The 12301-nt window shown below is 39.2% G+C and overlaps 2 protein-coding genes across 7 annotated transcripts in view; one reads left to right on the top strand and one right to left on the bottom strand.

Moving 5' to 3' along the window:
• The window catches only part of dlgap3 (discs, large (Drosophila) homolog-associated protein 3), a 908365-nt gene that overhangs the window by 398031 nt on the left and 498033 nt on the right, over nt 1–12301 (bottom strand). The gene's annotated exons all lie outside the window — the stretch shown is intronic.
• The window catches only part of LOC103472149 (immunoglobulin superfamily DCC subclass member 3), a 79309-nt gene that overhangs the window by 19280 nt on the left and 47728 nt on the right, over nt 1–12301 (top strand). For both annotated transcript variants that reach the window (XM_008421566.2, XM_017307433.1), the window contains exons 7-10: nt 2071–2236; nt 4726–4976; nt 5060–5224; nt 10942–11130. In XM_008421566.2, the coding sequence (XP_008419788.2) occupies nt 2071–2236; nt 4726–4976; nt 5060–5224; nt 10942–11130 (771 nt within the window). The remainder of the gene's footprint in view (nt 1–2070; nt 2237–4725; nt 4977–5059; nt 5225–10941; nt 11131–12301) is intronic.

The following is a 12301-nucleotide window of genomic DNA, read 5'->3' on the forward strand; positions in this document are numbered from 1 at the left end:
GAGCGTGTGGGGGTGTGCGTGTGTGTGTGTGTATGAGAGCGTGTGGGGGTGTGCGTGTGTGTGTTTCAATGTTACTTGAATATATACTTGAATACTTGAATATACACTATATGCCCTAGTTCAAACTTCATGAAACAATTTAATCATCAATCTCATTTAATTAGATTTCTTAGCAATGTAATGTATTTCTATCACACATAAGAACATGCTAAATACAACATATTGGAGGTGACACTGTGGATAACTGGATTGAGGAATAATGTCACATACTACAGGTAACTTTATGATAATTATTATAAATATTCTGCTTTGACCACACAGCAAGAGGTTCTAACTATTGAACATGTTCACTCTCTATTCATTGAACTTTTTAAATTCCTTTTATATTCTGTTTGTAATATACACAGTAGTTTGAGACTAAAATGTGCATATATATAGATATGACATAGTCAGGGGAAATGTTTGTTTTTATTCAGATAGTGAAGTTTAGGGAGAATGTTGTGTTTACAAAGTTCACCACAGTCTCAGTTTTTATTCAGTCACTGAGTCATGGGCCGGAGGAAGGGCCAAACAACAGATGGACAGAAGAAAAGGAGGCCAATATCTAGATGTTCAAAGCAAGGCACAGCTGGGGGTAGCAGAGAGAAAAGAATATGGGTTAAATTGACCCATAACCTCTGACTCTTGACCCTGAGAGAGGAATTATGCAGGAAGGGAGGAGGTTGCGCAGTCAAGACAGCCAGATAGAAAGGTAGTAGGACAAAGGAGGTCTGGTTTACAACAGGAAGATGGATCACATCCCAGTGGTGAAATAAGGACAGCTGGGCTTGCATCACTAGGACAGAATTTACAGTTTTTAGCTACTTATCAATGTTTTATTATTCTGCTTTGCCATTTTGTGCATTACATGCTTCATACATGGCACAGTACTGCAAACATACCATTTAAAGTTTAAACTCAGTTTCACACAAACACAAAGACCCTAGCATAAATGTTTGGCTGTTGAACTGGACCGTTCCAGGTTGCTATCAAGCTAGCAGCTTTACTAATCTTTTACATTACCAAGGCACATTAAAACAAACCTTTATCTTGGTGTTTTTCTATTCTTCTTCTTTCTTTTCTCCCTCTCTGAAGGATAAGTCCTTTTTTGAGACATTGTTTTGCTTACTTAACTTCTGAAAGGAGCTTTGGATATTTGGATGCTCTGCACATTGCACAGCAGCTCATGATACCGGTGAAGCATGCAGTACCTACCGCGGCCACCAGGGGCCCCCTAGAGCAATTAATTTTTTTCTTTTTATCCATAAAATGTATGTAAAATAATGATTTCTACATACATTATCACTATAAATTATTGTAAAAACAAATCACTCCATAGTGAAATAGTGTGTTTTTGATATTATAATTACATAGAACTTATTACTAAAAAATATTACTAAAAATTAAAACTAAAAATTAGCTTTACTGAAGGGGAATCTTAGTGGCCCTGGGGCCCGAAGCGGCTGCTTAGTTTGCTTATGCCTTGGGCCGGCTCTGCTTCTGTTTTTTAGTTAAAGAACTGAGAAAAACACATCATAATAAGATCAATGTGAAACTAAAGTTACCTTCTACATTTAGTGGTAAAGACATTTATGTTAAATAAATAAATACAAATAAAACCACTGTCAAACTTGAGTGTGTAAGGACTTATTTCCTTTACCGCTCTTTGCAACATGCCTACTGATATATGAAATATGAGTATGAGTAGACAGACGCATATTTCCAACACAAGCACCAAATTCACATGTTTAGCGGTTTATTCAGACTGCATTTTTTCCTCTGATTCTTTTGCTTTAATTCTCTTCTCACTGTTTAGAATTTACAAACACTGCAAGCAAAAGAAGAGGTTCAACAGTATAGCGATAGGCCTTCTCATAAAATTCACAATCCATACACATTCTGTACCATTACTCTTTGTAATTAGTCAACTAATGAATGCCACCTTACTCACATAGTGCTGATATTTACTTTATTTTTATTGTCTGTATCTGGTGAAAGCTGTCTCCCTTTCTCTCCACTATTCCTCTTAAGCTCCACCTGAGTTCTTGCAATGGCCACAGTCAGTGTCCAGACCAGCAGGGGGCAGTGCTGTATTCACCTGTGTTGCTCAGGGTGTCCCTGATCCCCACCTAATTTGGCTGAAGAATGGCAAAGTCTTGATGTCAGGACAAACTGTCAAGCTGACAAATAAGAACAGGTAAGGAGATGGTGGCTGATGTGTGTACATTATTTACTGTTTTATTCAAGTTTCAGTAGTTTTATGGATCTTTGCATTGGATCAGTTCTCAACCGAGAGGCAAATCCAGCATTCAAAGACCTGGCAAAATCAAATAGAAAAAGCATTTTCACAATAATAAATGTTTTTCAAGTTAGCCGAATATAGGTTTTTAAATACCATGACATATAAGCCTATCGTTTAAAGAAATGTATGAAGACAGAGTCATATATCATTTTTAAATTTTCCAGAGTATGTTATTATGTCTTAATGGACAACATTGCTTTTGAATAACTGCCTGTTTCAGGTTTTTTTTATTCTTTCTTATGCATACATAACTGCAATGAGATACATTCTTTTTTGACTCATAAAAGTTCCTGCTAACATCTTCGCTATCTATTATTATTATTATTATTATTATTATTATTATTATTATTATTATTAATAATTAAGTCTTCTGAGAAAGAAAATAAAAAATGAGGTAGTAGTAAAAGACGCAGTGGGAGGGGTCACAAACTTGTGACACTGTCAAAAAACACATGTCACAAGTCCACAAAACACATGTAGACTGGTTGGGTGAACTCCCATGCACCCTCCAGGACCCTGCTGAGGGTGTAGAGCTGGTCCAGTGTTCCACGACCAGGACGAAAACCACACTGCTCTTCCTGAATCCGAGGTTCGACTATCCGACGRACCCTCCTCTCCAGGWCCCCTGAATAGACCTTACCAGGGAGGCTTAAGAGTGTGACCCCCCTGTAATTGGAGCACACCCTCCGGTTCCCCTTTTTAAACAGGGGGACCACCACCCCAGTCTGCCAATCCAGGGGAACTGCCCCCGATGTCCATGCGATATTGCAGAGTCGCGTGAGCCAACACAACCCTACAACATCCAGAGCCTTAAGGAACTCCGGGCGGATCTCATCCACCCCCGGGGCCCTGCCATCGAGGAGCTTTTTGACCACCTCGGCGACCTCGTCCCCAGAGATTGGAGAGCCCAACCCAGAGTCCCCATGCTCAGCTTCCTCAACAGAAGGCATGTTGGTGGGATTGAGGAGGTCTTCGAAGTATTCCGCCCACCGGCCCACAATGTCCCGAATTGAGGTCAGCAGCGCACCATCCCCACTATAAACGGTGTTGATGCTGCACCGCTTCGCCCTCCTGAGATGCCGGATGGTGGACCAAAATCGCCTCAAAGCCGTACGGAAGTCTGTCTCCATGGCCTCTCCAAACTCCTCCCACGCCCGAGTTTTTGCCTCAGCGACAACCCGAGCCGCATGTCGCTTTGTCTGCCGGTACCCATCAGCTGCTTCTGGAGTCCCACAGGCCAAAAAGGCCCGGTAGGACTCCTTCTTCAGCTTGACAACATCCCTCACCGAAGGTGTCCACCAACGGGTTCGAGGGTTGCTGCTGCGACAGGTGGCTTACTTATCGCAGCTCTGATAGGCCGCCTTGGCAATAGAGGCACAGAACATGGTCCACTCAGACTCAATGTCCCCCACCTCCCCCGGAACGTGTTCGAAGTTCTGCCGGAGATGAGAGTTGAAGCTCCGTCTCACAGGGGACTCCGCCAGACGTTCCCAGCAGACCCTCACTACACGTTTGGGCCTGCCAGGTCTGACMGGCTTCCTCCCCCACCACCGGAGCCAACTCGTCACCAGGTAGTGGTCAGTGGACAGCTCYGCACCKCTCTTCACCCGAGTGTCCAAGACATACCGCCGCAGATCCGATGAAACGAGGACAAAATCGATCATCGAACTGCGGCCTAGGGCGTCCTGGTGCTAAGTGCACATATGGACACCCTTATGCTTGAACATGGTGTTCGTGATGGACAATCCGTAACGAGCACAGAAGTCCAACAACAGAAAACCACTCGAGTTCAGATCGGGGGGACCGTTCCTCCTAACCACGCCCCTCAAGGGCCACCCGTAGGCGGAGGGAGACTACCATCTCATTCACCGGGTTAAACCCCAACGTACAGGCGCCAAGATGGGGGGCAACAAGTATGCCCACTTCTGCCCGGCGCATCTCACCTTGGGCAACTCCAGAGTGGAAGTACGTCCAGCCCCTCTCAAGGAGACTGGTTCCAGAACCAGAGCCATGCGTCGAACCTCTCAGCCTCGCACACTAGCTCCTGTTCCTTCCCACCAGATCCAAAGTTATTACTCATCATAAGGGGTCTTTGGGCTGTGCTTTGTCTGGTTCCTCACCTAGGACCTGTCTGCTTTGGGTGACCCTACCAGGGGCATGAAGCCCCAGACAGCATAGCTCCTAGGATCATTGGAACACTCAAACCCCTCCACCACGATAAGGTGCCAGCCCAAAGAGGGCATCTTAAAATATGTAGTATCACATACATACAGCACCATATATATATATATATATGTCAAATATTGTTGCTATAGTACATAATGCATAGTACAGCATTATGTACTATGCTGTACAGAAATAAATGCATGTATGTTGTTTTGCAGCACTTTAGCTCTGACCCATATAAGCTCAGATGATGAGGCTATCTACCAGTGCATCGCAGAGAATAGTGCTGGTACTAACCAGGCAAGTGCCCGTCTAGCTGTGGCCCAAGCTAAAGACCTGCCTGCTGCCCCCCAAGACCTCATGGCAAGTGCTTTGTCCATCAACACCCTGCAAATAACATGGAGTAATCCGCCCATCAGCATTGCTGATGGCATCATCGGATATGTCTTACACATCCGCAAACTGGGCGGTGAGTGCAAACGTGAAATTTGTGAAGCCTGAGTCTAAGTAGGAGCATGTTTACAAATCTACAACTTTATCATTTTTATTTAGAACCTGATCATATGGAACTGCAGGAGGCCATAAGTAAGGACACTTTTCAGCATGATGTAACCAACCTGGAACCTAGCACAACCTACTCTCTCTACCTGAAAGCCTACTCTTCCTTGGGGGCAAGCCAGCAGTCCAACAGTGTAATTAAAACAACACTTGGCAGTGGTAAGAACAAGGAGCTTTGATGAAGTTATATTGTAAGTCATACTGATTGTACACCTATAAAAAAATCTGCTCTATCTACTTAAAAAAATAACTAATCTACTTGCATAATTTATCTATGTTGATTAAGAAAGACTGTTCTTTGTTATAGTACTTACTTATTTCTTTACATGATATAAAATCCAAGTGAACACAATTTTGTTAATTAGATGAAGCAAAACTAAACTTTGATTAATTAAGTTTGCAAGTATACTATAAAATCTAATTAGCTCATTTCACTTAAAAAATATTTGCAAAATCATTGCTTCACAAAAAAATCATGTTTTTAACATACTACTTGATTGAAACAGTTCCTGGCTCCTGCCTGCTTTTTATGTTTGCTCAAATTTTGACAGAAAACATGAAAAGCAGTAATAGTTTGTTCTTTTTTTTCCCGAGGCTATGCCATGAAAATAAGCATACAACTCATGGTGAAGTTTCATTGTATGCAAATGCAAATTCATGAAACTACACAACAACCAATCTACTGCTCTGAAAGTAGACCGCATAGTAGAAGTTTTGCAGTCTAAGATGTTTAAGGCAAAAACATAAAGCAAATATTTGTGACAAATTAAAAAGTGGTTTAATCAGTTCCTGCTGATGGTTGCACAATGCATTGTGGGATACCTTGATGACCAATCCCTACTGTCACATATAAACCTATCTGCTAAAAAAGTATTGCAAGATATGAAAACAAATTAAGTTATGCTGTGCAACCTAAAATAACTGGATAAGTTAACTTATCGAGTTAAGATAAACAATTTAAACAAAAAGCTAGCAAATTAAACAAGTTGTTTAAGTGTTAGCTTAAACAACTCGTGTTGCTAGTAACATGAAGTTAGCTGAAGTCAACTATCTCATTGCAAAAGAAAAGTACCATCTACCGTTCTTTGTTCGACATTTGTGTAACTTCAAATGTCGAACAAAGTTGGAAGTTGTTGCAACTCCATCTGAGATCTTCTTGCAGGTTTTGCACGTTGCACTCTGTTTTTGTTGCATAATTCATAATTGATGCACCCAAAAGAAATTACTTGTGGGAGCGTATCTGCTTTGAGCGTTTCCCAGACCCCACCTACAAAGTGTTTTGTTTAGTTTTTTAAAATATTGTTAATTTTATTGTTTGTCCTGCAGCTTACACACACTCCTGGAGTGTAGAAAAACAGAGGAACGGTCAACATCGGTTAATAATTAATTAGTGAAATGAATTAATGGGGCCCACTTCATAAGTAATGTGATTTAAGGTAAAATATCAAGTCTTTTAAACGGGTTCAAGTCCTATTCAAGTCCCAAGTTATTGGTGTCAAAGTTAAGTTCAAGTCTCTCTGAACATTTTTCAAGTCAAGTCTAAAGTCTTAATATTAATGACTCGAGTTTGACTCCAAGTCATGTGACTTGAGTCCCTACCTATGGTCAATTAGGGCATTTGGTTTTTCAACACAGAAATCAGTTGTACTAACGTTCAAAACTTTCTCTTCAGTTTGCAGGTTTAGTTGACCAGAAATGGAGTAACATCTGGAGATTTCCTGAACGTTAAGCATTAATTTTTAAGTAGATATAGCAGAAAATTTTTATCAGTGAATGATGGAAAAATGAGGGTGGAAAAAAATTACTGAGAGAAACTTGAGAAAAGTTTATAAAATGAATAGCTTTAATGTTGCTTTAATGTTGAGAGATTTCCCTTGATGCCATAATTAGACTATGAAGAAATTATTGTTTGTCTGGTGCTCATCTTGTTTCATCTTAACATATTTGGAAACCTGGCAGGGACCATGCATTTCCATGATATAGGAAAGCAGCCTATTGGCAGCCATACAGATAAAAGAAACTGAAGCAGTTTCTTTTAGAAGTCTGTCCTATAAGAAAGTATTTGTCAAAAATTTTGAATATCCATCAAAATTATATTTTGATCAGTTATATGCTTTAGTACTTTATATGATCTCTAAGATATTCAAAATTGTACAAATAAGCACAAAGGTCTAATCCACACCTCGCTGTAAAATCTAATTTGTTCACCTTTCTTTCAAAAATTATTGAAAACCACTGCCTCAAAAAATTAAGCAATGTAAGTTCAAAATTAGTGTGTAAAAAAACTATTTTAAGTAAGAACTAAATCAAGTAGTACAATGAACAGTTCATGTAACTCATTTGTCATGCTTCATGTTAACTTAATTTTTTTAATTTGTGTGGACTGCTCAATACAAAATTAACCCTGCTTAGAATTGCTAAATAACTACTCCTTACCACTTACTCACTTTTCAAGTTCACTTAAACTAAACAAACCCATTTTCTTGAATGAGTTCTTACCCTTCACACTTCTTTTTTTTTTATCAAGGTTTATTGGCTCTAGTGGCCTTTATTTGAGAGTAGTCAGACATGAAAGTGAGTAATAAGAGAAGAGGAAGACATGTAGCAAAGGTCACCAGGCCTAGATTCAAACCTGTGACAGCTTCATCAAGGACTAAACCTGTGTGTCTACGTGTGTTTACCTCTTCTTTGGAATTTTAGTAAATTCTAACTTATTAAAAATATTAACTTTCGATAAATTTAATAAAAACTGTCAACATACTATTTACATCTGAACACCATTTTGCATTTACAGAGTTGGCATAGATCAGCAAAGACAAATCTGTAGGTTTTTTTCTCAAATGACTGAAGAAGACATCGAGAACAGTCCAACTTTGTATAGAACTATGGAAACTAACTTTTCTTTTGAAATAATACATATGAACCCTGTGCTATATCCATTCCATTCCACCTTTTTTAAAAAAGCAATTTAAAAATAAGACAGTTGACCAAAGTGTGCTATAACCTGAAATTCAATTATGAACAACAAAATACAAATAGAATGTAAGTAAAAGCCAATCCTTCAAGCTAAGTGAAAAGCCTGTGAGAAAAAAATAAGCTTAAGAGAAGACTTAAAAAAGACGCAGACACTCAGACTATGTTCACACTGCGGCCTGAAGTGACCCAATTCCAATTTTTTTTACGTAATGCAGTGTTTCTCAATTACTTTCTGACATGCCCCCCCCCAACCCCCCACCCCCGAGGGATTATCATTTTTTTCACACACCCCCGGTGACCTTCCCTCCCCAGAATTGAAATACTATTGCAAATCTGTTCATATTTAATAATTTTTCGTACAAACCACTGGCTCCGGCATTGTACAACCTTATTAACAAAACCTCTGTTTTATTGTTCTAACTCTCAAAATAATTTCCAAATTTAGTTCAAGTGAATCAGTAACATTTAATCAAGACTACTCAGTTTGAAAGAGAAAAAGTGGAAATTCACTGGGATGTGCATGTCTAGACATCCAGTAAAACTTAATACAGTAAAACCTTTTACTTGTCAGCTTCTTCGATTTCATTTTCCACAAGGTATATAGTTCTTAACATTTATTGTCGAAAAATTTGCAGCAATATTCCTTATATTTCAGCTTGCAGTGACAATAAAAAGATAGGTTTCGTCTATTTCCTGGCATTTTTCTGCGAGCTGCAGTCACTTGCTTATGATTGAGTATAAGTGCCACTCTCTGGGTTTTTTATTAGTTTTAAATTCAAGTAAAGTTGGACGAGAATAAAGACTAATTTTATGATAGTTATTCACCATAGTTCGCTACATTGCGGAGTACTGAGGGTCTTGTAAGGTTATAGTTGGTATTGGTTTAACAAATTAGTAAATACTAAATGTTTTAGCACATCAGAAGCAAATTTTCAGCCCCAGGCAGGCGTCACCAACATGGTGCTGGTGGGCATCCAATCGCCCGAGGGGACCTGGTCAAAATAATCGATCTCCTCCCTGCTCTGCATAATTACTCCACTCAGTCAGAAACAGCCAGTCAGAACTAGCAGTAATCAGCTAGCCACCATGCTATCAGGAAGTTTTCATTCAGTAACTCAGGATTGTTTATTGTAATGGATCCTGTATTTGCCTTTGAATGTTAAGTTTTATACTTGAATTTTTTGGCAATGTTGAGAGGTTTTATTTTTGGCTCTTTGCATTATTTAGCCTCTTCAGAGCCTTCAGATGTTATCAGTCTGTTAAAGATAGTATTATCAATAGCAGTACAATTTGCACAAAGCCTGTTTTGTTTTTTTCTTGGAAAAAGTTTTTAAAAACAAGTTTTTGTCTGAATTAAGGTGAATTCATGGTTCCTTTTCCCACATAATGTAACCGGTAGTGTTTATGATTAAAAAAAATAATAATAATAATTATGTGATCAGTATCGGTGATCGGAATCTGTATCGGCAGAAAAAAACCTGATCGGCACATCTCTAATATACATACATACATACATACATACATACATACATGCACACATGCATGCATGCATACATGTATCCAATATATATTATTCAGTATTAATCATTATTTATTTGTCATTATTAATCATTATTTATTTGTGCTTGTATAGTTATATAAATATGTATTGATCTTACTAAATAAATTATTAAATAAATAATAATTTGTAATATGATGAGCTCCCTCCGCCTACGGGTGGGGGGACGGGTTCTGACTGTTGTCTGTGGTTACGGGCCGAACAACAGTTCAGATTACCCACCCTTCTTAGAGTCCTTAGAGGGGGTACTGGAAAGTGCCCCTCCTGGGGACTCCCTTGTTCTACTGGGGGAATTCTTCTACTGGCTGGAGCAGGCAGTCTGTTGATTAGTTTGAACACTGCTTAGAATTAGTTTGAATTAGTTTGAACCTAGTGCCTGGAGGCTTGTTGATTAGTTAACATGAATTAAGACAATTATAAAGTCCTACTTCTCCCCCAATCCGACACTTTTCCACGCCCCCCTGAGGGGGTGTGCCCCACTATTTGAGAAGTACTGACATAATGGGACCTGTATCTGATTTTTTCATGACAGTTTGAACAACACAGGTCAGACTCTTTTCGAATGCGATCCAGGCCATCCGATACGTATCCAATTCAAATGTGACCTAACGTCCAGGTCGCATTCATCCTACCTGAATGTCATTCATACTCTACAAATGTCACTATTCTGTGTCCTGATACGCGCAAGTGGGAAGAAAAACATTAACCTGACGGACTATAATGAGGATTAAGTTGTTAATATACTGGCCGGACAACAACTTTAAATGCGTAAGCTATGCTCCACCGTTAGTATCCATGTTTACCTCAAACACTGAGCATTTCTTCTTTTTATGGCGGTTGGCAAAACTTGAGAACGCTGACCTCATTGACCTCATTGCGCCCTCTATTGTGCATGCAAGTTGCATATTTAGAAATGTGAATGGCCACTACAAAAAAAATCTAATTTGACAAACAAATTGGGTCACTTGAGGCTGCAGTGTGGACGCAGCTTCAGTCTGTCTGATATGTCAAGGTAAACCATTCCACAATTTTGAAGCAGCAAGTGAGATTTTCAACTTATTAGTCTTCTTTTTCATACTTTTATCTATTGTCATATAAAACCTGTTAGAGAAAGGATCTGCTTGATAAAAAATGAATAAATAAAAAATAAAAGATAAATATTATAAATAATATTTAGTTTCTAAATATGTCTTTTAAGGTTTGTGTTCATTTTAAAATCTGAATATATTTGCATGTTTTTTCCACTGTTGCAATAAACATGTTATCAAGTACAATTTGTGATTTTGGTTCTTCTCAAACTTTCAAATGCTGTTCTGTTTACCTCCATTTCACCTTGATCCAGTCCCAACCCCACCCATCTGCTTTACCAAGGTACTTAACTCCACCTCTGTGCAAGTCCGCTGGGAGCCACCTGCTAAGCCGGGGAAAGTTGAGGGCTTCAAATTGACATTTCGCAGAATCCCCCTCACTGACTACCAAGAGCCAATTGAACTGCCTTTTCATGCCAGTGCTCACACCATATCAAACCTTGGTAAGACTTTGTGACGATATGTACTCATACTTGTGTGTGTGTGTGTGTGTGTGTGTGCGTGTGTGGGTGTGTGCGTGTGTGTGTGCGTGTGTGGGTGTGTGTGTGTTTAAGGATAGGATCTTGTGGTAAGCATATGTTGCTGCAAAGAGTATTTTAAGAAGCAACAGTCAAATTTAAAACTATGTCAACCCCTCCTTTTGAGAGCTTGCATGAGGAATGCAGTGTGGACTTTTCATTCCAGGACCAACAGTACTACCGCTTTGTGTGTATAGGACGACTTGCAATCAGAGTTGTACAACATGTAACTTTTGAAACAGTAGAGATAGCTACAATATTAAGAAGTATTTTGTGGAAGCAGACTTTTCAAATATTCATGTCAGATAAAAAAACACCTTGATCTTCTTAAGGATCTGTCAGCGGATTTATACATGTCACCTTTTTTACTTGAATCAGTTTTCATGAAATTGCTATCAACACTCACTTTTTAGTAAGTACTTAAAAGTACTTCTATGGAGCTAAAACAGTCTCATAATTCACACAAGCACATACCAAGATTCACAAATGCACAGGACAAAATCCACACTTGTATTTTCGATGCAAACACAAATATATCTTGATTTACAAGCTGTTTCTGGCCAGTGAGTTATGCTGCATTTGTGTGTGAATTTTGAGACTCCCCTCACGTCTCAATCCACAAATGTCTTTTTTTAATAAATGGTCTATCTGATTGAATGATCAGCAACTAGTCAGATAGCTTCCTTGTTTCACCTAATCATATGAACGGACTCCCACTTCAGACAATCACATTAACCCATCCCAACAGTGCCCACAGGACGAAAAGTGGGATTTTTGACCCTGTATTCTGACGCGAACGCAGCTAGTTAGCGACAGATATCGACAGTCTACATTTTCACTCACGGGAGTCGAAATCTGTCGATTGCGGAATCCCAGGAGGGGGGAGTGGAGGTGTTAACGACTCTACTTAGCATACGCTAGCATATGCAAAGGCGCTTCTGCAGACCCACGTGGATTCTCAGTCATTGGATGAAAAACAATGACATCACAGTTCATCATTGACATGTGATTGGTTGGTTGATGTGTGCCCATTGGATTGTCTTTATAAATAAACCCCAGCCCAATCATTAAAAATTTTAATGCTGTATTTTAAAAA

Source organism: Poecilia reticulata, linkage group LG11 (assembly GCF_000633615.1).
Source record: "Poecilia reticulata strain Guanapo linkage group LG11, Guppy_female_1.0+MT, whole genome shotgun sequence".
NCBI classification, from domain to species: domain Eukaryota; kingdom Metazoa; phylum Chordata; class Actinopteri; order Cyprinodontiformes; family Poeciliidae; genus Poecilia; species Poecilia reticulata.